Source organism: Cinclus cinclus, chromosome 8, assembly GCF_963662255.1.
Source record: "Cinclus cinclus chromosome 8, bCinCin1.1, whole genome shotgun sequence".
Taxonomy (NCBI): Eukaryota; Metazoa; Chordata; class Aves; order Passeriformes; family Cinclidae; genus Cinclus; species Cinclus cinclus.
In genome coordinates, this window is record NC_085053.1 from 29,630,526 (window position 1) to 29,656,706 (window position 26,181).

Consider the following 26,181-nt stretch of genomic DNA (forward strand, 5'->3'; position numbering starts at 1 on the left):
ATAGGAAGAAAGCAAATGGGCTCGGCATGCTCCCAAGCTCAGCAGCAGAATAAACACTGACCTATCTTCCTGACCTCCGCTCTCGCCAGTTCCTGGCCCCGCGCCACCCAAGCCAAACTACGTCATTTGAGCCTGATAGTAGGCATGGCACAGCTGTTGCAAGTGTGACTCGAATTTCCTGTCTCCTTCCTGACAGACGTAGTTTAGAAAATCCAGAGTTGCAACAACAGCGCAGAGAGGGAGGCTCTCGGCATCCGTGCGCGCAGGGGGATTCTCAGAGCTGCGACACACACACACACAAAAAAAAAAAACAAAAAAAAAAAAACCAGGAGGCAGCGGAGGGGAAAGAGCCATGCGGGACGGCAGCCGGGCTTTGAGCTGATGGGGTTCGGCAGGCAGCGCTTAAAACATGTGCGTATTCCTCGTTAAAACCGGGAGTTAGCGACAGGAGGAGCGAGGGAATGAGCGGCTCAGCTTGCAGGGCTGCGCTGACATCGGGGAGCCGGGGGACCCTGCGGTGCCACCACCCGCAGGGACCCCACGGAAAGCTGGCACAGAGGGAATTCTGCTCCCTCCGATGCTGGCAGCGAGTCCTGATGCGTTTTCAGCGCAAGCCAGCCCGGGCTCTGCAGAACTAACCGTGCACAGCGGTCTTGTCTTTCTAGTTTAGAGGAAAAAAACAAAAAATAACCTGCCAAAGTGCCTATTTGCAGCTGCCGTGAAGAGAGTTTATTTTCCTAACAGTGAGTTTCCTAACATCTGTTGCTGGGAGCTGCTAGGGCCCTGCAGCTTTGCAGTGAGACAAAATAACTTGGAAGGAGCTCTGCAGGCACTCGGTGCTGCCTGAGAGACCCAACCACACTTATTTACATTATTGTTATGCATATACTCTATTTTTCCTGCTTTTACCACCCTGTCCAGCTTCCAGCTCAGGCAGCTGCTGTGTCAGAAGGGCTCCTGAGTCAGGGATGATAAAGAAGGGGATATTTTCTGTCTTGGCATTAAGCAGCTGTCCTCAGCCTTACTTTGCTGCAGATGGGACCTGCTCTAGTCCCTGATTTGGGATCTGGGGCAGGATGTGCTCAGTGCATCCCCTGGATCATGAGAAGGAGCAGGGCTTTTTCCCAGCTGAAATGCTGGCCTTGCCAGCTCCAGGATTTTATGGGGCCATCACATCAGAAAACGGAGGGCTGGAGAACAGGGATTGTTCCTGCAGAGCTGCCTGTCCGTGAGGGATGCAGCCCAGCCAAAAAAACACCTTCATGGACCTGAGCAGCACCTTTGCCTCTCCTGAAATTAGACCAGGCTAATCCAGAGCCTTCTGCAGCCCATCGAGCCCAGAGAACAGAATTTGTGGTCTCTGGGGATATTCAAAGTTTAAATAGACAGAGTGTGAGTGGCGTCCTTCCATGACTTTGCAAACTCTCTTGTCTCTACTTGGAGGACTCTTCCTTTGCAAATCCTTAAACCCTCTTATTGCAGCTCTTAGAGACGTTTCAGCTATTCCCAAGTGCTGGATAACTCCAACCTCATCCAGCTAGCGGCCCGGGACAAGAGCACAACTGCTCCGTGTTCCGTGAGCCACAAGATAAACACGGCCGATCTCATTTTGCTTGGATTTCAAAGGGCATTTCTGTCAGAAAATAGGAGCAAGGCCGCACCTCGCTTTCGGGAGAGGGTGGCTCAGTAAACATCTGGCCACGAATGTAAACTGGCGGGGCCAAGCGCCAGCGGTGGATGTGCCGGGCTGCACAAAGTCCCTTCCCTCCGGCCTGGCAGCCCCCAGCCCCGTCCCCCTTTTCCTACGTGATGTTTCCCTTAAGCGGTGCCGAGCTGTTTAGTCTTCCCCTGGCTTTGCGCTGGAACTTCCTTTGTTTAATCGCCGCACAAAGACGGGGTTTGTTCGCTGCGGCGGCCGGCGGAACAAAAGACGCTTCCACGTCTCCTGTTTTTCCAAGGAGGGATGAATCAGTGATCTTCCCTCGGCACAGTGCGGGTATTCCCGGCGGTTCTGGCTGGGGCAGCTCCGGCCGCGCTCCCGCAGCGCCGCTCCCGCACAGCCCCGCGCACTCCGTGCAGCTTTGACGTCGCTCTTTAACCATTCCCTGGCCGCGCAGCCGCCGCTGCCGAGCAGGATCCCTCGCTGTCGGCATGCTGCAGGAGGTAGGAGCTGTTTCTGGCTCAGTTTTGGGGTATTCTCTCCCCCTCCCGCACCCCCTCCCCAGCGGGGTTGGTGCGTGCTCGGGGATGTCCTTGTGCTGGAGGACAGGGCGCTGCGTTCCTCCGGCGCTGCGGGAGCGGGGCTTGCAGCAGAGGAGTGAGCAGAGAAAGCTGCTGGATCAGGAGGGAACAGCTCTGGGTGCTGGCTCTGACCCAGGCTGGAAACCCCTCGGGGTCTGGGGAGCTTGGTCGTGGTCAGCTCCTGTGTATCAACCCAGAAATGGACTTTAGGGTGGCTGTCTCTGTGTCCTCCTCCCGTGCTTATTGCCCTCTAAAGTAAATCGTTCTGGGGGTGTCAGATACGCCCTAAAAGCAGGGTGGAATAACGGAGCTGTACATATTTAATAATGTGATGTTTTTTCCTTGTGAGCCCTCTGGGCTGTCTGTCCAGATAATCTTGGTTAAACTGCTTCAGGTATTTAAAAAAAAATGAAATACTGGGAAGCTGCAGCATTGGCTGTGGGATGTGCGGGGACAGGATTAGGAGAGTGTCACCATCTGGGATTCCCTCCTGGAACAAAGGGATTTGGAGTGTTGGGGGCTTTCCCATCTTCTGGGATGTTGTGGAAAATGTGTGGGAAAAGCCCATCCAAGGGGGGATCCCTTGGCCACTGCTGGTGCAGAGATCAAGGCCTTGCTGGTGGAATTTTGGTTCAAATCCTTCTCCCCAGGAGCCTTTTGGGGAGCTGTCACCCATCCTGGAGGCCACAACGGTGCCCAGGACCTTCCAGCGTGTCCTTTAACCAATTCTGGTTTTCCTGGGATGTGATGGGGTTTTAAAAGTTCTGCATTCTCAGACTTCTACGTTATAACACGTCAGGGTGGGGCTTAAATAAATAATAGCTCAAAGGCAGGTTCAAAATGAATCATGAGCTGAGGGCAGCACTGGAGAGTGACTAAATGTGGAGAGCGGGGACCTCTGTGGAGTGAAGGATCCTGGTGGCGTCCCAGAGGAGCAGCATCACTTGGGATGAAGGAGCTGAGAAGGATTTCAGGGCAGTCCTAATCCTCATCCTGATTCTGAGTGATTTTGTGGACAGCCTGACTCCAAACTCATTTCCCCCCCACCCCGTTGTGTCCCACGGGGCTGATCCAAATATTTGCATTAAGTGAAATAAATTGAAAAATACTGAGTTATCAAAGGCAGGACAAGTTGTGGAGATGGTTTGGGATGGAGATTCACCCTCAGAGCTCTGAGAGGGAGAGATTGCCCCGATTAAAGCCTGGCTTAAAGCAAACAAACCAGAAGTGCCTCACCTTGCTGCTGGTTTAGCACAGCTGGGCCAACGGCAGCAAAAGGATTCTGAGGAGCATTTGCCTATCTCTGTGTGAGAAGGAATTTTCATTTAGTTTTATCTCCATTAATTAGTGCCTTCTGTATGGGTTTGATGCTTGCATTAGGCTCATTTTCATTTTTGCAGGACCAGCTGGCCCCTTTTTGGGGGGGATGCTGAGCTACACCAACTTCTTCCCTGGATTTTCACTGCCCTTTTCCCAGAACTCCCTCTTGATCCCGTGTTTTCTGAAGAAAACAAACTTCCCTTTATTCAAAATTGCCAGATTTTTTTTTTTTTCCAACACGGGCATCTTAGAAAAGTCTTCTGAGGGCACAAAGTTATTTGAATTTTCCAAAGCCTGTTCTCCTACTCAGGTAAAACCCCAGCTGGATTTGCCTAAATGATGACTGCAGAGCTTGATTCAAATTTAAATTAAATTTAAATTGCTGCTTCATACAATTTCCAAAATCCCGTGTTTAATTGCATCGCTCTCCTGTTAAACGACAAACGCTCTGTCAGTTGTTATTTCGGGGGCGTTTTTTTTCCTGATTGTGGGTATAATCCAGGTGATTGCAGCCCGAATTCCCAGCTTCTGCAGGCTGCCCAGAGGAGCAGGGATGGCTCTGTGAGCTCAGGGGAGGTTCTTTGGTTTGTGGGCTCTCCTGACGCAGTCGCTCGGCTTCCTCTGGCACCGAGGCCCCGGCTCTGTGGTTTGCAAGGGTGTGACTGACACAAGATTTGGGGCTGAGATGTGCAGCTCCTGCAGCACTCTCTGCTCTCGGGGCCACAGATGTTGTCAGGGCTTTCTTTCACTCGCCTTCGTGTCAACAAAACGAGCTGGAGGTTTGCTCTTCTCAGCAGCAACCCCTTCCTCAGTCTCTCTTTGTTCTCAGCATTCCTCCAGATGGTAAAATTCTGAAAATGACATTGCAGAAGCGAGTGTTTTGGCCAGTTTCTACTTTTATTTAATCACCTCTCCCTCACAGGGAAGAATAAAAGCAGTGCTGGGATGAGAAATTGATGTGGACTATGCTGCTCTGGCAAAGGTGGGATTGATCTGGGGAGTTCACCCTGGCCTGGGATGTGCCTTTTGTGTGGTTCTTCCTCCCAACAGAGCTATTTGTGTTATAAAATACACCTTTCAGTGGGGGGCAGAGAGGAAATCCACACAAAACCCAACCAGATGAGCTGCAGACTCCAGATGTAGCTGCCGAAAGAACGGGGTGGGAGAGATCTGTTCTGGATATTGGAAAAGCATTTTGGATGGAGCAGAAACCAGCCTGAGCTTCCTCCAAAGGATCCCAAAGCTTCAGAGTGGGCCAAGCCTCCCTGCTGGGGTTTTTCCACCCAAGGAGACCAACAGTGTGTCCTTTGTGCCATCAGACAGTGAGAAAAGCTGTCCGGGGCCAGGCTGGACAGGGCTCGGAGCAGCCTGGGGCGGTGCAAGGGGTGGAAGGAGATTTTCAAGGTCCCTTCCAGTCAAAACCAGTGTGAGCTTCTCTGAAACCTTAAACTTGGCCAGTCCTGGTATTTCACATCGGTCCTGACAAATGGAAACCTGGCCCAAGGGTTTGGGCAGCAGTGTTGGAGACTGGGATTGGGATCCAGGGGCAGTGGTGTTGGACACCCCAGGACTGGGATCCAAGGACTGGGATCCAAGGGTTGGGGTCCAGGGCAGTGGTGTCGGACACCCCAGGACTGGGATCCAAGGACTGGGATCCAGGGCAGTGGTGTTAGACACCCCAGGACTGGGATCCAAGGGTTGGGGTCCAGGGCAGTGGTGTCGGACACCCCAGGACTGGGATCCAAGGACTGGGATCCAGGGCAGTGGTGTTAGACACCCCAGGACTGGGATCCAAGGATTGGGATCCAGGGCAGTGGTGTCGGACACCCCAGGACTGGGATCCAAGGACTGGGATCCAAGGGTTGGGATCCAGGGCAGTGGTGTCGGACACCCCAGGACTGGGATCCAAGGATTGGGATCCAGGGCAGTGGTGTTGGACACCCCAGGACTGGGATCCAAGGACTGGGATCCAGGGCAGTGGTGTTGGACACCCCAGGACTGGGATCCAAGGATTGGGATCCAGGGCAGTGGTGTCGGACACCCCAGGACTGGGATCCAAGGACTGGGATCCAAGGGTTGGGGTCCAGGGCAGTGGTGTCGGACACCCCAGGACTGGGATCCAAGGACTGGGATCCAAGGGTTGGGGTCCAGGGCAGTGGTGTCAGACACCCCAGGACTGGGATCCAAGGACTGGGATCCAGGGCAGTGGTGTTAGACACCCCAGGACTGGGATCCAAGGACTGGGATCCAAGGACTTGGATCCAGGGCAGTGGTGTCAGACACCCCAGGACTGGGATCCAAGGACTGGGATCCAAGGACTGGGATCCAAGGGTTGGGGTCCAGGGCAGTGGTGTCGGACACCCCAGGACTGGGATCCAAGGATTGGGGTCCAGGGCAGTGGTGTCGGACACCCCAGGACTGGGATCCAAGGACTGGGATCCAGGGCAGTGGTGTCGGACACCCCAGGACTGGGATCCAAGGACTGGGATCCAGGGCAGTGGTGTCGGACACCCCAGGACTGGGATCCAAGGACTGGGATCCAAGGGTTGGGGTCCAGGGCAGTGGTGTCAGACACCCCAGGACTGGGATCCAAGGACTGGGATCCAAGGACTGGGATCCAGGGCAGTGGTGTCGGACACCCCAGGACTGGGATCCAAGGACTGGGATCCAAGGATTGGGATCCAGGGCAGTGGTGTTGGACACCCCAGGACTGGGATCCAAGGACTGGGATCCAAGGGTTGGGGTCCAGGGCAGTGGTGTCGGACACCCCAGGACTGGGATCCAGGTGCTCCAGCAGCAGGCAGGAGCAGATCTGGCCCCGCAGGGCACACGGGGAATTCTCCAGGTGCCAGCCCCGTCCCGGGCACTCCTTGCCCACACATGACACACAGATTTTTAGGGAAGCACGGCGCTGCTTTCCCCAAGACCTGAGCCCTTCCCCGCGGCGGCCGAGGGGGATTTTCCTCCCTGAGCGCTGAGTAACACCAGGAATTCTCGGGAATGGAGCAATCCCGAATCGCTGTGGAGCAGCACAAATCCCCGCGGTTTCCTTGGGCAGGATCCTGCAGGGAGTTTTTCCTTTCCGGCATTCGGAGCAATTTGCATATTTCGAGTCTCATTTGGCTGGAAATGAGCTGGAAATGCCCCAGTGCTGCAAACACTCGGCTCCAGCTTCCAATTCATCCCTTTTTTTAAGCCCCGTGTTGCGTAAATCCGTCCCACCCAAGGGAGGTTCTGCTGCTCTCAGAAATGCTAAACTTCACGGGGGGAGGAGGAAAAAAATCTGAATATTGTTCTGTCTGCATCAGATAGATGTTCTTGCTTTCATGAGCAGCCACATGCTGATTTATGGCAACCTGCTATTTATTTATCAACATTTACATTGTGGATTTCTAAATTATTCTAATAACATCAGGCCAACAAGTTGGTCATGATGTTGCTCCTTTAAAGTTTTCCTTTGAACAGCTCTATAAATCAAGGCTCCTTTGATGTGAAATTGGAGATTTCATAAGCCTATGTTTACTTTTGGGTTTCCAAAATCAGCTGAGGGGAAAACAAAAAAAAACCCAAAAAACAAATAGTGTTTTGTATCTCATTAAAAAGAGTTTCTAGCGCATTAAAAGCGATATTGTTTTAGGAAATAAGAGCTAGAAAGAGCTGCAGAAGAAATTTGATTTTTTTTTAAATGACTGATGGTGGACTGCAAGCATTCCACTTTTCCCTAGGCACTGAAATATGGCTGAAAACTTTCTCCTGTAGTGCTGTTTAGAGTGAAACAGGCTCGTGGTTTTTAATTTTTTTTTTTTATTTTTAATTTTAGCATTAAATGCACCTCCCATGATTCTCCATGGAATACCTGGGAAGGAGAATCGATGGGAATTATGAAGTAACAAGGACAGCCGCAAATTTGTTTGCCACGGTCCTTTCTGTAAGTGATGTAACAGCAGAAAAACACAGATAAACGGGGTTACTGCTGCTCCTAATCCAGGAATTTCAACTCTTGACTTCCAGACTTTCGAAGAAATGCTCCACACTTCCAAAATCCAGGAGTTTGGTTCGGTGCAGCACAGGAATGAGAGGCTTGGGCGTAACAAATATTCCTTCCTATTAATCCCTCTTTTTTTTTTAAACCTGGAGCAGAATGTCACATCCATCCCAGACAAAAGCATTCCGCGTTCCCTGTCGGATTGCTCGGATGAGTAATTTCCCTCCTGTGTGTAAATCATTTCCGACGGGACTCGGGGCAGGTGAGGGGCGGCTCTTCCCATCTCCCAGAACCGGGCATCCCGCGAATCCCAAAAAAAAAAAAAAAAAAAAAAAAAAAAAAAAAAAAAAAAAAAAAAAAAAAAAAAAAGCTGCTCCATGCAGTCCCACCAAGGTTTAATTGCGCCTCTGGACTAATTACCCGGGTAATTAAGCGAGGAGGATTCAGCCCGGCTGCTGCCTGAGCGAAAGTAACCCTCATCCCACAAATCCTTTTGTTCTGGGGATTTCGAGGAGCGCCGGGGATGGGAGCTTTGCGTCAGAAGGGTGGGTCGGGAGCAGGGTTTATAAACACCGAGATCCGCGGCGAGATTCCCCCATCAAAGTGCGGGATGGGATCCCTCTCTGCCGAGCTTCTCCATCCCAGCTCCTCTTTTATCTCCAGCTCCTGCGGGTGACTCGGGCTGGGTTTGAGCTCCCTCTTTGCATAAGGACTCTTGGCCTCCGGGAACCCCAGCTGGGCTAGAGAGACTTCAAAGGATTTGCAGCAGCAGCAGCACATCCCTGCTCCGGTCTCTGTTCTCCCTGTGGTGCCCCAGGAACACCTCTCCGAACTCCAGAGGGAATGGGAATAACAGCAGGATTCAGGCTGGAGAGGTCAAGGGTTGTGGGTGCTTGTTCTCGGCCCTCCTTAGGACAGGAACAGAGTTGTTCTTTCCATAAAGAGCCAGAAAAATGGGAATTTCCACACGAAGTCACCCGGGAGGTTTTCCCAATCCCCATCGGGTTGATGTCCTGGAGTCGCGGAGTGGTTTGGGTTGGGAGGGAGCTTAAAGCCCATCTCATCCCATATCCCAGGCTGCTCCAAATCCGTGTCCATCCTGGCCTTGGGCACTGCCAGGGGTGCAGGGACAGACAGAGCTTCTCTGGGAATTCCATCCCAGGGCCTCCCCACCCTCCCAGGGAACAATTCCTGCACAATATCCCGTCCACCCCTGCCCTCTGGCAGTGGGATCCATTCCCTGTGTCCTGTCGCTCCATCCCTTCCTCCAGCTCTCCTGGAGCCCCTTTAGGCCCTGGAAGGTCATGGCAAGGTCACCCTGCACCCCCCCCCCCCAACATGGTTTGGCTCCTAAATCCATCAAATTCGATCCTAAATTAGGCCAAATTTTCTTCCTCTGCATAAAAAATGAGGCACATTTGGTTCAGATGGAGTGGCAGAGCTGCTGTGCCCTCGGTGCCAACCTCACCCCTCACTGAGGATTTCCCAGCCAGGGTTTGGTGTGGGGAGCTGGGAGAGAACTCCCCCACTGGTAATGAAAGAAATTCCCACCTGGAAAGGAAATTTCCACAGCTGGAAAGGAGCTGTGATTCCCTGGAGCACAAGATGCATGGAATAGGGTCGCTCTTACTGCTGGTAGTCAAGGAATGATTCCATTCTGGGAGACTTCATTTGGTGCAGATGAGCTCTGCAGTCGCTTCAGAGCAGGCAGGGGGAAAAAAAGTAGTAAAAATTCAAAAAAATTTAAAAAAAAGTTTAAAAAGCGCCACACGAGGTTGTTCCTCACAGGCTCCAGGCGCTTCCAGACTCGCTGGGAATGTTGGCTGTGCCTTTGGATATGGAAAATGGCACCTGGGCTTCATTTTATTTTATTCATTTTATTTACCTGCTCTCCTCCCATCAGTTAGAGGTGCGCATTGCGTGGTCCTGCGGTCGGAATTTGGGCTGGAGGGAAGGCAGCGCCGAGCCCATTCCCTGATTTTCTTCTTTTTAAGGGAAACCCCCCGGAGTTGGGGTCAGCATCCCCTCCTCATCCACACCCCTAATTCCCATCTCCTAGCGAGCTTATCAGTGCTAATTTCCTTTGGAAAAGGCACGGGGATGATCATTAATTACGAAAATTAATGAAAATAACAGCGCGGGGCCCCGTGCCGCTAATGGGCATTACCGTAATTACCCGCGTGGCTGCGGGCGTTACCGTAATTGCACGCGGCGCTCTCCAAAGCCCCGATCCCTGGGTTCTCTCCAGTTGGAATTTTCTCCTCGCTCCCTGCAATCTGTTTGTTTTCCCCGTCGCTGTCGCATGGATTTAAGGTCGGGATTGCTACAAGGGGGTTGCACGTGGCACAAAAGCCATCGATCCCTGCAGAGGCAGCAGCCTGCTTGCTCCTTGCAGAGAAATTCCCGGGAAGCAGCGCCGCTCCAGAGCATCCTGACATCAAGGAAAAAAAAAAAAAAAATCCCAAAAAGCCCGCCACGAGCAGTGGAACATCCGGGATGCCTCGGTGTTTTTGGAAGGGAGGCGTGTGATAAAGTAAATCCTGCCTAGGTTGGTGCCAACATCGTTTGGGATGACAAATCCCAATAAACTTTGCAAATCCTGTGGGAATTCCCACAGCTCCGGGAAGCTCAGCTGGGTTTGAGCCTCGCAGTCCTTTTAGCAGTGCTGTGATCCTGCTGCCTGTGTTTATAAAAGGCTGCTGATTAAAGGGCTGGAAAAATGAGGCAGATTAAGGCTGTGGGGAGCAGATTCCTGCTTCCAGATGGGATGTGAGAATCCTGAGGATTTTTCTCTGCTGCAGATGCCTCGAGTGACCTTGTGGTGGCCACTTAATTGCTCAGTGCCTCTGTGGAAAGGCAGTGGCCGCCCTTTGCGCTTTGTGAGGTAAAAACATATTTTATCAGCTGCTTGTCCAGCTCATTGATCTGAAAGGGGCCATTGTAAGGAAACCTCGAGTGATTACAAGTGGTTGGTGTGACCATCTGCTGACGGCGTTTTCCTGGCGGGATTAAAGGCCTGGATGCAGGGAAATGCTGCAGCACATGCTTGGCTGTGGGAGGGCTCACGCGTCCTGGCTGCTGCTTGTGGCCACTGCAAAGACGTCACTGGCCAGGGAGATGGGGTCAGGGCTCGCCTCCCCTGCCTGGGCTTCCAGCCCTGCTCCTGCTCCTGTCCCTGCTCCTGTCCTTGTCCTTATCCCTGCTCCTGTCCCTGCTCCTGTCCTTGTCCTTGTCCCTGTCCCTGCTCCTGCCCCTGCTCCTGTCCCTGTCCTTGTTCCTGCTCCTGCCCCTGCTCCTGTCCTTGTCATTGTTCCTGCTCTTGTCCTTGTCCCTGTCTTTGTTCCTGCTCCTGTCCCTGCTCCTGTGCTTGTCCTTGTCCTTGTCCTTGTCCTTGTCCCTGCTCCTTCTCCTGCTCCTTCTCCTTGTCCCTGCTCCTTCTCCTGCTCCTTCTCCTTCTCCTGCTCCTTCTCCTTGTCCCTGCTCCTTCTCCTGCTCCTTCTCCTTCTCCTGCTCCTTCTCCTGCTTCTGCTCCAAGGTTTTTCCTTGGCAGGTTTGAAAGGGTTTTTGTCCCTCATGTTTGGCAGGAGGTGGAGACCTTGTGGGGCAAAATCCACAGCATTACACTGTGGGATGTGTTCCTGGGCAGCCAGAATCCTTCACATCCCAGTCCTGTCCATATCCCATGGGATGCCAGCCTTCACATCCCTCTTCTTTCATGTATCCCATGAGACAGGATTTAAGCTTCTTAAATTCCTCACATCCCCTGCCATGTGAGGCCTCACCGTGTGGTGGTGAGAGTAGGACTGGATGGGATATTGGGAAGGAATTCCTGGCTGGGAGGGTGGGGAGGCACTGGAATAGAATCCCCAGAGCAGCTGTGGCTGCTCATGGATCCCTGGAAGTGCCCAAGGCCAGGCTGGACATTGGGAATTGGAGCAGCCTGGGACAGTGGGACATGTCCCTGCTCATGGCAGGGCTGGAATGGGTTTGAAGGTTCTTTCCATCCCCAGCCATTCCAGGATTCCCTGTTCTGTGACACTGGCAGGTTGCTGTGGGAGGTGGCATTGTCCCAGCAGGTCACACCCCACCTTTGGGCTGCTCAGGTGAAAGGGAGGTGCCACCATCTTCCCACCTCTGCTCACCTTGAATTGAAGGAGAGGAGAAGATGAGTCACGACCTCCTTTGCTCCAGGTGGCCAAAGGTTGAGCTGGAATCCCATCTGGAAGTTCTGGAGCCGTGCCTTGTCCATCCTGGGCTGTCAGAGGGAGCAGGGAGCAGGATTTTGGGCCGTGCCCGCTCCTCACGTGTCCCCCAGCACGCGGGGCAGCCTCGTGCCATCATCCCGGGAGGGGCTGGAAGCTGGGAAAAGCAGCTGGAGACAGGGAAGGATTTCACAGCAAAGATGGCCCTTTTATTTTGGGAATCCTGGCCTCTGGCATGAGCTGTGTTCCCGGCACAGCCACCAAGGACGTCCTGAGCAGCGGGAGGGCTGCACATCCCAGTGAATCCGTGCTGGGAGCACGGCACAAGGGGATTTTCTTTGGATTCTGTGTCAAGGACAGCTCCAGCTCCCTCATAAAGGGATTGTCCTCTTGGAACAAAAACTGCAGAACCGATTGAACGTTGAAATTCGGGTTGTGAATCACACAGAATGGTTTGGCTTGGGAATGACCTTAAAGCTCATCCCGTTCCACCCCCTGCCCTGGGCAGGGACGTTACAGATGCGTTCTTTTTAAGAGTGAATGTAAGAATTTATGAATTGCAGTTAGAGATTTAAGGTGATTGTTTATTATACCCCTTGTCTGAAGGGTATTTCAGTTTGAAAAGGGACATGTTGCTGCGTCGCTGCGTTTTGCCCTTTACCACGGAGGAGGAAAAACCCGATCACACTGAAAACTCAAAAAAACGCTTTTAAAAAAAATCCAGCTGGGAATATTTTGAAAATCTCTGTAAGGAATAGGATTAAAGCAAGGCAGGAATGCAGAGGAGGCTGCTGCCCGCTCTTCCCTGATTTAAATATTCCCGGAGCTTCCTCCATTTTAATTTTCCCATAAAACATGGCTGTGTTAGCGGAGCTGACAAAATCAGCATCATTTCCCTGGCTCGGCTCAGCTGAGCCGGGCTCCTGTGGAGCGGGGACCCCCTTCAGGAACTGAAGCGAGCGGCACGATCCCAAATTCCCAAATTCCCCGGCGCTTCCAGGCACGCAGCTGGCTCCGTGCGGATCCATTCCCATCCCTTTGTGCCTTCCCGGATCTCCATCCCTCGCTCCCGCATCCACCCACGGGCGGCCTCGGCGAGGATGCGCTGCCAGGCTTGGCTTAGGCTGGGATTAGCAGCTGCCGGGTTTTGCGGGGGTCTCTGCCGCGGATGAACGCTGATTTTTTGGGATTGGGAAAGGTTTCTCTCCCGTCAGAGTGACGATTTCTCCGGGAGGATTTGTGCTGGCTTGCGAGGAGCTTTCCAAAATGCCTGAAGCCAACTATTTGTTATCGGTGTCTTGGGGTTACATCAAGGTGGGTTTAATTCCTGAAGGATTATTAATTACCGAATTATTAATGGCTGGGATATTATTTTTTTTTTGTTTTGTTTTGTTTTTTCTGCTGTGTTGTTCGGAGAGAGCCTCTGTGAGGAAAAGATGCTTTAAAAATGCATATTTATGTGTGTTTTGGCTAATCATGTGTGTAGTGTGCATGCAGAGTCCATGGATGTCGTTTTTTGGGGGGGAGTTCGGTGTTGGAGGATAAAATGATTCAGCGGTGAAAATGTTGGATTATAAAATCAGCAGGATCACAGCATGAATACCTAAGGGAATAATGCCTGAATCCCACATTTTGCTGTATGATCTTTAGATTTAGGGCATATTTCTCCTCTGGATATGCAGTCGTCTGTTTAATACAAAATGGAGCAAATTTAGAACATCCAGAACAAAAGAATCTTTAGGGACTGGGAAATCTCAACCTGAGATAAAAATCCGAGCTTTCAGAGAGGTTTATCTGAAACGTTCTCTCCTCGTTTGTGACAGTAACAATTAACGAGCATCCTAAGAGGAAATTAATTCCGTGGGCTGAAAAGAAATACCCAGTCACGGTGATGCCGAGCAGGATGGAAATGAAACCATCTGTCGCCGACTCCATCCCAAATATCCCAGGAATTCCGCGTGTTGGGGGAGCCTCCCGTGCTGAGGCTGTGTGGATTTGGGACAGGATTCCATAAAAAATGCCATTTCCCTGTGCTCTCCCCCTCGCAGTTCAAGAGGATGCTGAACCGGGAGCTCACCCACCTGTCCGAGATGAGCCGCTCCGGCAACCAAGTGTCCGAGTACATTTCCAACACTTTCCTGGGTAAGGAATGCGTCCCGAAATTTTTTTTTTTTTTTTTTTTTTTTTGGGCTCAGGGGAGGGTCAAGGGCAGCCTGATCGCCCCCATTCACAGCTTCCCTCTTCGGGTTTTCACTTTCAAATGGCTTCAGGGAAGGGGGAGGATGGTGTTTGGGTGAGAGGAATTCCTTTCCCGAGCCCTGGGATGTTTCTGGGAGGATTCCATGGGGCTGGCCATGGCTGCCTTATGCAATGCTGGGTTTTTGTGGTGACCTTAAGGAAAAGGACAAAGTCACAGCGAGCCAGCTGCAACCACTGCCTCTTCAGTTCAGCTGCATCTTCCCTTCGGAGATGGGCTTCAGACTAAATCACCCCCAAAATTTTTATTTGTTACTTGGTGGGGATCTGCTCGTTTTGTAGCAGAAGTCAGGGAGGAAAAAGAAAAAAGAGAGAGAAAAAAAAAAAGGAATATTTTGCATTTCATTCATTCTGTAGGAGCTCAGAGCTCCATGGACATGAATGAATCCTCTTTGTCAACGTTTGTTAGGAGAAACAGGATTTTCTCAGGAAGCAGCTTCAGGATTTATGACCATTTGCATCTAAAATGAGAAGCCTCATATTTCTAGACATCCCTGAATCCAAAAGTTCCAGAGGTTGGGTGGATGCTGGGGATTCATGCCCTGAGGTGGGAACGGCCTGGAATGCATTCCCTGTGTGACACACAATTATTCCCATTAAGGATTTTAAAGTGATCCCAATATTCAGCTGCAACTGGAACTGCTGCCTGCATTTAGGACACTCCAGAGCATTAATAATCCGTGGAAGTTTGGAGCTGCTTTGTGGGAATGCATTGATTTTACTGCTCAGCTGAATCCAGAGCATGAATTCAGACAGGGAATGGAGCAGGATGGGGATGCACAAAGGGGCTAATCCAGGGATTTGGCTGCTGGTCAGCTCTTCCCAGCAGCCACGTGAGCGTGGAGCAGGAATTGCCAACGTAGACACCAAAAATAAACCCCACAAATGCTCAGGTTAACGGAGCCAGAGCTGCTGCTGGGGGTGTTTTATTCATGGAATTCCAGACTGGTTTGGGTTGGGAGGGACCATAAGGATGCACCCCAGCCATGGCAGGGACACCTCCCAGTGTCCCAGGCTGCTCCAACCCCAATGTCCAACCTGGCCTTGGGCACTGCCAGGGATCCAGGGACAGCCACAGCTGCTCTGGGAATTCCATCCCATGGCCTCACCATCTTCACAGGGAAGGATTCCCTCCCAAAATCCCATCCATCCCTGCCCTCTGGGAATCCATTCCCTGTGTCCTGTCCCTCCATCCCTGTCCCCAGTCCCTCTCCAGCTCTCCTGGAGCCCCTTTGTGGGCTCTGAGCTCTCCCTGGGTCCTTCTCCTCTCCAGGTGAGCACCCCCAGCTCTCCCAGCCTGGCTCCTGCAGCAGCTCCGTGGATTCCTCTGGACTCTCTCCAGCAGCTCCATGTCTGAATTCCTGCTATTCCCATGCTCAGGCAGCTCCGTTTCCCCTGGCAGTGCTGGACAATGCTCTGTCCATCCCCCCTGTGAGCCCACCCAGGGTCTGGCACTGCTGGGGGGAGCTGTGGCTCTCCAGATTGCAGCCTGATTGCTCATCTTAAGAAAAAAAAATAAAAAATAAAAGTTGAGGGAAGCTTTTAAAAGGCTCATCAGTTGTTTCAGGAAGTCGTGCTGGTATGGGTTTTATGAATTAGTTTTTTACTCCCTAAAATGTAACTAAATTAAATGAACGCCCAAAATAACAGGAGTCTGCAAGTGAGGAGGTTGAACAAACAAGCAAAAAGAAATATGTGGGTGGGACACTCATTTATCTCCAGAGCTGGGGATAATTCAGAGATATTAAACCCAGCTCATGTGACTTCATTCAGCCTTTTGATTTTATCGGGGCAAGGAGGGACAGGACACAGGGAGTGGCTTCCCACTGCCAGAGGGCAGGGATGGATGGGATATTGGGAAAGAATTCCTGGCTGTGAAGGGCAGAGGCCCTGGCACAGGGTGCCCAACACCCCTGGCAGTGCCCAAGGAACACCCTGGGACAGTGGAAGGTGACAGGGATGGAGCCAGATGATTTTTAAACTCCCTCCCATCCCAGTTTATCCTGTAATTCCGTGGGAAGGCTCCAAGAGGGTCCAGCCCTGCATTCCCAGCGTGGGAAGGTCAGAGATGACCAGCAGTGGTTTCACAGCACCTCAGAGGGACAATCCTGCTCTTCCCAAGGGCTGCCACCCTCGTGGGGACACTGATGCAGCAAATCTGGGATTTCTGCTCCACCATTCGATGGCCATTTGATGCTGCCTTAGTCACTGCTAAGGAGATTATGGGGAGGAAAGTCCTTCAGTGCTTCAGCAAAATCCAGGGGACGCCCACTGATGTCAGCCAGGCTCTGCTGTGGATAATGACTCCTGTCCCAATTGCACTGCTGCTGCTTGGGATTTCACAGGGGATTAATTAAGCCCAGGCAAAAGTAACTCCTGCCTGGAAGCCTCGTCCCTCTGGAGGTCCTCAAGGTGTGCAGAGGTTGTGGTGAAATCCATGAAAAATGCTTTGGATGGAAGCAGTGAGCCACTGGATATGCAATTTAATTGATTAGGTGTAAGGGAGTAAATGGCATGTGGGTTTAAGATTTATTTTATTTGCTAAACGCATCTCCACAGCCAGGTTCGGGTCCTGTTCGTGTGCACTGAAACTCTGATTATCCCTGAGAGGGGCAATGGGAATTTAGCCTGTGCTTTGGATGTTATTCCATACATAATTGTAAAGGAAAAATCTTCAATAAATCCATGGCACCCATTTGTTGCTGGTTTTAAGAGCAGGGGGTATTGACCCCAAAAAGTGAAAATAGATGTGGTTTTACTTCATTCAGGAAGACAAAAAACGTGTTGTTTCAACATATCATTTACCTTCCTGAATATAGGGAATAAAATTAACTGGGATTTATCCTTGAGGAGAACCTTTCAGGCATGGAAAACCACAGAATCATTTAGGTTGGAGATCACAGGGTCCAACATTCCCAGCACTAATCCATGTCCCCAAGTGCCACATCCATGCACAGAGAGAGACATTCCTGGACATGTCCAGTGTCCCCAAAGCACACAGTGACTGCAGGAGAGCAGCCAGAACTTTTGGAACTTGACTTTTTTTTTTTTGTTTTTTTGGACCCCAGAATGAGAAGATCCCCTGGGTTTGAAGTGGGGAGCAGAGGCAGCAGCTCGAGGACTGATTTTGGGGGGATGTGCTGGGAGCTCCCGTTGTGCTGACTCGTTTCCCCCCTGCTCTTTTCCAGACAAGCAGAACGATGTGGAAATTCCTTCTCCCACCCAGAAGGACAGGGAGAAGAAGAAAAAACAGCAGCTCATGACACAGATCAGCGGGGTGAAGAAATTAATGCACAGCTCCAGCTTAAACAACACCAGCATCTCACGGTTTGGGGTGAAGACAGAAAAGGAAGATCACCTGGCCAAGGTGTGAGAGATTCCTGCTCTTCTGGGGGACTCTGGAAGCTGGGAATGGATTGTTCCCCCTTGGAATTTGTACCCCTGAAATGATGTGGCCATTAGAAATGCTGTGATTAGTGGCAGCCTTAGTATATTTTACATGTAAAAATATGTGAAAATGGCCCTGAAGTAAAAAGGAAAAGAGGTGATGAAGGCTGAGGGGAGCAGTTATGAAACAGAAAATCAGCCCTTCACAGTTACTCTGTGGTCGTACACTCAGCACTTGCATAATTACAATAACCATTAAATCTGCATATTTGTGAACTTCTTTGGGAATTCCCTGGAAAAACCATTCAAACCATTCCCTTTTTTGTGCTCTCCAAAAGGAACTGGAAGACCTCAACAAGTGGGGCCTCAACATCTTCAACGTGGCCAGGTATTCCCACAACCGCCCGCTCACCTGCATCATGTACGCCATATTCCAGGTGCGTATTCCTGGAATTCCCTGCTGCTCCCAGCCTTATTTCCACGTCTTGACTCCTCTCTGCCTGCTCCAGCCTGGTCTGGCACTCAGCTGCGTGTTTGTTCTCTGACCCCTCAGGAGCGGGATCTGCTGAAAACCTTCAAGATCTCGTCGGACACGTTCGTGACGTACATGATGACCCTGGAGGACCACTACCACTCAGATGTGGCTTACCACAACAGCCTGCACGCTGCTGACGTGGCCCAGTCCACCCATGTGCTGCTCTCCACCCCTGCCCTGGATGTGAGTGCCCTGCTTGGTTTGGTTTTGAGCACAGGGTGGGCACTGGGGGCTCTTCCGAGCGCTCGCGTCGCTCCGGGGCTTTCGCGGTTAAGAAATCTCAGGGTGGAATCTCTGCTGTCGTCCTCACCTTTTCTCCTGGGGCAGTGCCTCGTGGCAGAAAACCAGTTGGAAAAAGCACAATTTGTTCCCCTTAACCAGCTTCCCCAGCTGCTGGGAGGTAAAACCCCTCTGACAGGTTCCTGTTGCTCCATCCTAGGCTGTGTTCACGGATCTGGAAATCCTCGCTGCCATTTTTGCAGCTGCAATCCATGATGTGGATCACCCCGGGGTCTCCAATCAATTCCTGATCAACACCAGTGAGTTTTGTTCTGAATCTCTCCGAATTTCAATCAGAAATGCTTTTTTGTTGTTGTTGTTTTTGCATGCCACAAATGACAACTTACAGGCTGTGCTGCCCTCTCAAAACACAGTGCAGTAAAGGAGTGAGGCATTTTGGAATCTTGCAGGAATTAAAATGCAGTCCCTGACAAAGGGAACCATTGTAGCACAATTTGTAAAGTCAATGTTTACTACCTGCTAACACAAAATAATTCTGCCAGCCCTGAGTGCAAACTTTACCATTAAGATAAGATAAATAATCCTACTCCTATTGACAACCAGAAAGCCAAATACTAGGCTCTGTGTTGTGCTCTGCCACAGGCTGATCATGGATTCCAAAATATGGGGATTGTTGTGTTTTGGGAAGGGTTTTTGTGGGATTCTGCTGCCAGTGATTTATAACTGAGCATTATTTTGTCACTAGGACTGAGCAAAGGCTGGTTGAGTGCTAGAGCTGGCACTGGAGCTAAAAAGAATCCCAAAATCCTAAAAACATCCAGCAGGCAGGGACACCTCCCCCCCAGACCAGACTGCTCCAAAACCCCATCCAGCCTGGCCCTGAACCCTTCCAGGGATGGGGAAAGGAAACTTTTCCCCCGTTCAAACATTTCAGTGGGCTGTCATGGCTGTTGGAGATGCCACATTGCCCACGTTGGGTGTTCCTCCCCAGACTCCGAGCTGGCCCTGATGTACAACGACGAGTCCGTGCTGGAGAACCATCACCTGGCCGTGGGCTTCAAGCTGCTGCAGGAGGAGCACTGTGACATCTTCCAGAACCTGACCAAGAAGCAGCGCCAGACCCTCAGGAAGATGGTGATTGACATGGTATGGCCACTTCTTCCTCCTCTTCTGAACCAAAAATTGTGCTTTTTTTTTTTTTTTTTTTTTTGGTGGCTTCTCCTCCTAAAATCCTGGGTTTTTTTCCCCTGTCTGGAAAGGTGTTGGCCACTGATATGTCCAAGCACATGAGCCTGTTGGCTGATCTGAAGACTATGGTGGAAACTAAGAAGGTGACCAGCTCAGGAGTTCTCCTTCTGGACAACTATACGGACAGAATACAGGTGAGACAGCCAAATTCCCTGGGTTTGGGGTGTTCTGGTCAGGATGAAGAAGCCACACTCCTGTCTTTACCTTGGTCATGAAGGGAAGCTGAATTCTCAGCAGTTGTTTGGGTTTTTTTCCTGCACTAAAAAACATGAGGTGGTCCCCATATTTTTTAGGTGACCAGAATTAGGTTTTTTTAAACACTTGGAACTGCAAACGTGGCACATTCTGAGGTCAATTTTTGAGGGCTCCTAAATTTTCCTGCCTGCTTTCTCCCATTTATTTCTCCTGTTACAACACTGCAAGGATTTAATTGGGAACTTCATCTCTGAAGCAGCTCAGAGTGAGCTGCAATTGCTGCTGTACAGTCTGTTCTCTCAATAATTTAATCCTTGATTTACAGAAGTGACCAGGAAATTCTGGAGAAGGGTTGTGCAGTGAGCAGGACAAGATACATCCTGCTCTGCTCTCCACTTTGATGAGCAACTCCTTAAGAACAGGCTCATGGGGAAACTCTTTACATTTTTATTTCAAGCACTGCCTAAATCCCTGTGGCCACTTAGGCCTGTTTTGTGCGTGTGTGGAAGGGATATTACTCATTCCATGAAGTGGGAGCACTTCACCCCTTTCCCTGAGAGCATGGAAGTGGATTTTGAATGGTGGGAAGCAGCTGGATTCCCAAACAAACCTGTGTGATGTCATGGACACTTCCACAGCTGCACCAGGTGTGAGGCTGGAGTTGTGTGAGCCCCAGAGAGCACGTCTGGCTTTGGGGCTGGGGCAGCTGAGCTCATCCATGGAGATGGGAACCAGAATTCCTCACTGGTTTGGGTTGGGAGTGACTTTAAATTCATTCCATCTCACCCCAACGCCTTCCACTGTCCCAGGCTGCTCCAAGCCCCAGTGTCCAGCCTGGCCTGGGAAACTTCCAGGGATCCAGGGGCAGCCACAGCAAATCTGGGAATTCCATCCCTGTCCCCAGTCCCTCTCCAGCTCTCCTGGAGCCCCTTCAGGCCCTTCCAGGAGCTCTGAGCTCTCCCTGGACCCTTCTCCTGTCCAGGTGAGCACCCCCAGCTCTCCCAACCTGGCTCCAACACCAGAGCAGTTCCATGGATTCCTCTGGAATCTCTCCAGCAGCTCCAGGTCTTTAACACACCACAACCCAATGTTTCTGATATTTTTATTTTTATTTTATTCTCTTTTTCATAGTCGGAGAATCTTTTGCTGCAATGTTCTGCAGATCCAGCTGGAAACCCTCCCCTTCTCCCGGGTGATTTTCTGAGTTTCCTGGTGGATGTCATTGCAGGTTCTCCGGAACATGGTGCACTGTGCAGACCTGAGTAACCCCACCAAATCTCTGGAGCTGTACCGGCAGTGGACGGACAGGATCATGGAGGAGTTCTTCCAGCAGGGAGACAAGGAGAGGGAGAGAGGCATGGAAATCAGCCCCATGTGTGACAAACACACAGCCTCCGTGGAAAAATCCCAGGTAATGGGCCCTGAGCTGCAGCTTTGGCATTTTAAAGCAGAGACAAAATTCAGCTGCTTTCGCAGCGCAGTTTGGAGAGCCAGCAGTTGAGAGCGTGGGTTCTGATCCACCCTGACACCCAGCTCTGCCTGGGGCTCTCACAGGATGGAGAGGCTCTTCCAGCTCCTCTCCATCCCTCTGGGCATCTCCTCGTTCCCTGCTCGTGTTTCCAGAGGGAGTTGGGTCCTTTTGGGAAGGGCAGTTCTGCTCTGCCCACCCTCAGCAGGTCTCACACCCCTCCTAACCCCTGGGAGCTTCTCCCAGCTGAGATCCACCCCAGGGCCCTGCAAAACTCTGGATGTCCCTCCTTATCCAGGACAATTCTGCAGTGCACGTGTCCAGGTGACTCAGATGCTTCTCGAGCTGCCCTGTGCAGGGTGAATCCCAGAAATATTCATTTATGTCCCTGCAAAACTTAAAAGGAGCTGGATTTGCCCCTTTTGTTGGGGATGAGCTGGCTCATCCCTAGTTCTGATTCATAAAAATGGTTTCAAGGTCAGATTTTGTTCTGACCTGCGTAGCACAGGCCATAAAATTTCGCCTGGATAGTCTGGAATGAAACCAGGAATTCATGTTTGTCCAAACAGATTCCAGCCTTTATGTAACGCTGTCTTGGTTGTTGTTTTTGAATGACTCCAGCAAGTCATCACTGAGGTTTTTCAGCTTGAATAAGTAACAAAACTGATGATAATTATTTCCAAATGTCCTCTTGGGCTCAGCCAAGTGCTTTCAAAATTATTCACTCAACCACGTGGTGATTTTGTTGGAAAAATCTGTCGGATTTCTTAACTTCACAAGAGATGAATCCTTCAGCCAGCCTTGCCCATGTGCTCCACATGTGAGCTCCAGTTCATTCTTTGCTTCACATCTGCACTTCCCAGAGGCTTCAAAATGGCATTTTTGCTGTGCAGAAAACACAGGAATTGCACAAAATGTCCATCGTGGAATGGCAAAGGAGAAAGGGACGCGGTGTGTCCCTGCTGGAGGGAAACAAGGAGTGGATTGGAAAGCAATATGCAAATATTTCAAAACCTGAGATGCCCTCTCATTATTTTAGGATCAGTGCTGAGCCATGTGGCCAGTAATTCCATGATTTGGGATGGTTTTAAAGGAACAACGACCTGAAGCAATGGTTTTAAAGAAGCAGAGATTAACGAGTGCTGATTTTTACCCATTTGGAGCATTTTGGATTCCAACCATCCCCAAACTCTTTCCCCCCCCCTCCCTTCCCCCCCACTTTTTCCCTGTGCAGCAGGAACATTTCATCACCTTTTTGCTGGAGCTGCCTCCCCATCCCATTCCAATTGGATGTTCATCTCCTATTGACATCCTGTTGTGTCTGAGGGAGCCGGGAGGGATTTCCAACCCAGGGCAAACATCTGCACGTTGAGCCTGGCTCCTGGGAGAGCCATTTCCCTGCTCCACACAAAGCCCTGGAGCCAGGATGGGCTCTGCCAGGACGGGAGGATTCCAATCCCCTTTATGGCCTTTCCATCCTGGACGTGGTTCCTCCTTGAGTCACAGCTCGGAGGAAGGGCTGACGGAGCAGCATATCCCTCACTCTTTCCACCCCTGGAACGTCACTCCAGGGGATCCAGGCAGCATTCCTGGGATGAGCAGGCTGCGCTCTTCCCAAAGAAATCTCTGCTTTTGGCAGGGGGCAGGAGGAAAACGGGAATTTTTGAAGTGCAGCGTGGTGGGATGGTTTGGAATAGGTGTGAACTGCACCCCACGGGAAAGACACTCAAAGTTTGGACTTCAGCACATAAAGGCTGCTCCCCTGGGAGCACTGAGTTATGTGGGAGCCCTTGGCTAAAGCCATAAATGCTCCAGCCTTGTCCCCAGTCTCCTGGGAATTCTGTCTGAGAGGAGCAGACTCTCCCAGTGCTGAGAGAGTTCCAGTTCCAGCTCCATGGCAGGGAGACCTTCCACTGTCCCAGCCTGCTCAAAACCATCCAGTCTGGCCTTGGGCACTGCCAGGGATCCAGGGGCAGCCACAGCAAATCTGGGAATTCCATCCCAGGGCTTCCACACCCTCCTAGGGAGCAATTCCTTCCCAGTATCCATCTAGCCATTCATTCCCTGTGTCCTGACCCTCCATCCCTGTCCCCAGTCCCTCTCCAGCTCTCCTGGAGCCCCTTTGGGGGCTCGGAGCTCTCCCTGGATCCTTCTCCTGCCCAGGTGAGCACCCCCAGCTCTCCCAGCCTGGCTCCTGCAGCAGCTCCGTGGATTCCTCTGGAATCTCTCCAGCAGCTCCAGGTCCTCCTGATGTTGTTCCCCATGGCTGGGGCAGCTCTGCAGGTGAGGCCTCACCTGAGAGGGGCAGAGGAGCTGAATTCCCTCTGTCCTTCTCTGCTGCCCACACCAGGGGATCAGCCCAGGGCTCTGTCCCCTGAATTTCCTCCTGGCTCCTGCTTTTAGTGAAACTTCCAGGATTTGGATTTGGAGAAGCCATCAGCCCAAGCCAGCGCTGTGTGTGGGTGCAGCTCTGGGTATCAGATAATCGTGTCTGCATGAGGCTGTGCTGGTTTGGGGACTTGCTCCTGGTGTTTTGCTTGTAAAATGAATAAAATACGAATTGTTCAGACATCCACCTTTCCCTGGTGATTCCCTTGCCCTAAGTGTGTGCATCCCTGTGTTTTCCAGGTGGGATTCATTGACTACATCGTCCACCCACTCTGGGAGACATGGGCAGACCTGGTGCAGCCCGATGCCCAGGACATCCTGGACACTCTGGAGGACAACAGGAACTGGTACCAGAGCATGATACCTCAGAGCCCATCCCCTCCTCTGGAGGAGCGGGGCCAGGACTGCCAGGGTCTGATGGAGAAGTTCCAGTTCGAGCTGACGCTGGAGGAGGAGGATTCGGACGGGCCCGAGAAGGACGGCGAGAGCCTCGGCTACTTCAGCAATACAGAGACACTCTGCATGGCCCAGCCAGGGCAGGAGGAGCCCCAGAGGGAGGCCACCATCGAGATTGTGACAGAAGACACATCTCCTGTGGACACATAATGGCCCGGCCCCTCTGGAGTGGCTTTTAAGCACTTGCGGAGCGTTCTCTGCAAAGCCGGGGCTGAGGCTCTGCCTCGGGGCTGACAGATCCTCCAGCTACCTGAGATTGGAGCCAGGGTCACGGACGGGGAGGGAACGATTGCTCAGGAAATGCACGGGTGATGTGGTTTGAGCCGAGAGCACCGCCTGGTCCTGGAGCTGGCTTGGGTCGGGCCCCAGGCGGCGCTGACACACAACTGAGAGATTTTATACTGTTAGTTTTGGAGTTTATACCAGTTAGACTGATAGAAACTACTGATCAGTAACTCATATCCAACCTGTCCACCTGTCTGCAGACCTGTGTGCCTTCTTTGTAAACACTTTCATGTCCTTTCAAGAGTCTCTTAATCCAACACACGGAGTTTGGTAGTTCAAAAAGCGACACAAGGTGTTTCGGAATTTGACGGCTACTTTTTGGATTCTTCCTGTTACCAGAAGCAGTCTTCCTTTTTTTTCATAGGCAATACCTGTCACTTTATTGCAGTTAATCACTTTGACAGACTAAACAGAAGGGGAAACCCTCTGCTTTGCATTGCTGCACCTTCAGTGTGTTCTCAGTTTCCCCCGGTGACCCGTCGGGAGTCGCTCGGTGCCGTCGTGCACCGTTCCCTCGCTGGGAACAGCGGGATTTTCTTTCCTCCCTGGGGTTTGGGTTTGTGGTGAGCAGGACAGAGGGCAGTTTTTTTGGGTTTGTTGTTTTGTTTTGTTTTGTTTTGTTTTTTTCCCCCTGGCACAGCTCAGGCCATCCCTGAGTAAGCGTGGCAAGGCAGCGTGTGGCACGCCTTCCCCCTCGGCAGCTCCCTGGAATTTGCACGCTCGGATATTTGTGTTTCTCTGGCCTCGCGTCCACGTTCCCTAGGTTTAGGTCCACCATCCTCCTCCTCCTCCTGCACTGCCTCGAGCTCTACCACCTCCATTACTGTTTATAACAGTGTATTTATTACCTACTGTACATACTGTAATGTTTTGTAAGTTATTAATTTATATGAATTAGCATCGCCTGTCGGCGGCGATGTTAATGGGGTAGAAAACTCGGAATAAGAGTTGCCTTTTTTTCTTGTAACCTTTTGTATTGCATAAAGTCCCAAAACCTGAACATAGCTGAAGAGACAGACACAACCCAGGAAGGGCATTCAGGTGGCAGCCGCCCGTGGGGAGGGGACACTGCATCCCAGGGCAGCAAATTTGGGAATTTGCCAGGAACGCAGAGAGGGGGGAACAGAACAAAGAGCTCCCCACACCCGGGCTGGCATTTCAATGTCACAATGTTCCAATTTCTGAACAACCCAATGTGAATTTCTATGACAAAAAAAAAAAAAAAAAAAGAAAAAAAAAGAAAAAAAAAGTGAACTGATGTAATAATTGTGCTGTGAAACTTCCTCTGACAAAGCTTGTCCGGCATCGTGAGCGGTGTCAATCTCAGTTTGTAAAATATGTTTCAAGCTTTTTGGTCCAACTCGTGACTAATTAGTTCATGACAATAGCACAGTTGTGCATGATCAATGGGTTTGTTTGTCTGTTGAACACTGCATTGTTCCAGGTGGTTATTTTATTGTTCCCCAAAGTTTCACACTATGTATGTTATAGTATTCTATATTGTGTTCAGACGCATTCTTAAGAGATTTTTATATGAAGTGAATAAATGAAAGCATGGCCCAGCCTGCAGCTCTTTGGGGGGGGTTTTGTTAGCAGGACAGTGTGGGCTGTGGCACCACTGTCCCACAGAAAATGGGATCCTCCAAACCCGGAACCCTCCAGTGGATCAATCCCAGAACCATCCCATGGCCCAATCCCAAAACCCTCCTGGGGCCAAAACCCAGAACTTCCCACGGCTGAAACCCAGAACCCTCCCATAGCTCAATCCCAGAACACTCCTGTGGCCAAAACAAACCCCTTATGATCCAGAACCTTCCTTTGGCCAAAACCCAGAACTATCCTGTGGCCATACCCCAGAATCTCCCACAGCTGGGACCCAAAACCCTCCTGGACCCAAAACCCCAAACCCTCCAATGGCTGAAACCCAGAACCCTTCCACATGCCAAACCCAGAACCTCCCATGGCTCAATCCCAG

The 26,181-nt window shown here is 51.2% G+C and overlaps 1 protein-coding gene across 3 annotated transcripts in view; it reads left to right on the forward strand.

Annotated features, from left to right (window-relative positions):
• PDE4B (phosphodiesterase 4B) overlaps positions 1-25,770 on the forward strand; it is a 160,049-nt gene extending 134,279 nt beyond the window's left edge. For 2 of the 3 annotated variants that reach the window (XM_062497666.1, XM_062497667.1), the window contains 9 exons: positions 13,797-13,890; positions 17,193-17,371; positions 17,730-17,828; positions 17,945-18,109; positions 18,366-18,465; positions 19,158-19,312; positions 19,426-19,548; positions 20,838-21,020; positions 23,706-25,770. In XM_062497666.1, coding sequence (XP_062353650.1) covers positions 13,797-13,890; positions 17,193-17,371; positions 17,730-17,828; positions 17,945-18,109; positions 18,366-18,465; positions 19,158-19,312; positions 19,426-19,548; positions 20,838-21,020; positions 23,706-24,071 — 1,464 coding nt within the window. In that variant the 3' untranslated portion in view covers positions 24,072-25,770. Of the gene's footprint in view, positions 1-12,532; positions 13,063-13,796; positions 13,891-17,192; positions 17,372-17,729; positions 17,829-17,944; positions 18,110-18,365; positions 18,466-19,157; positions 19,313-19,425; positions 19,549-20,837; positions 21,021-23,705 lie in introns of those variants that run through there. The other variant, XM_062497668.1, reaches the window with a different exon arrangement.
• The last annotated feature ends 411 nt before the right edge of the window (positions 25,771-26,181 follow it).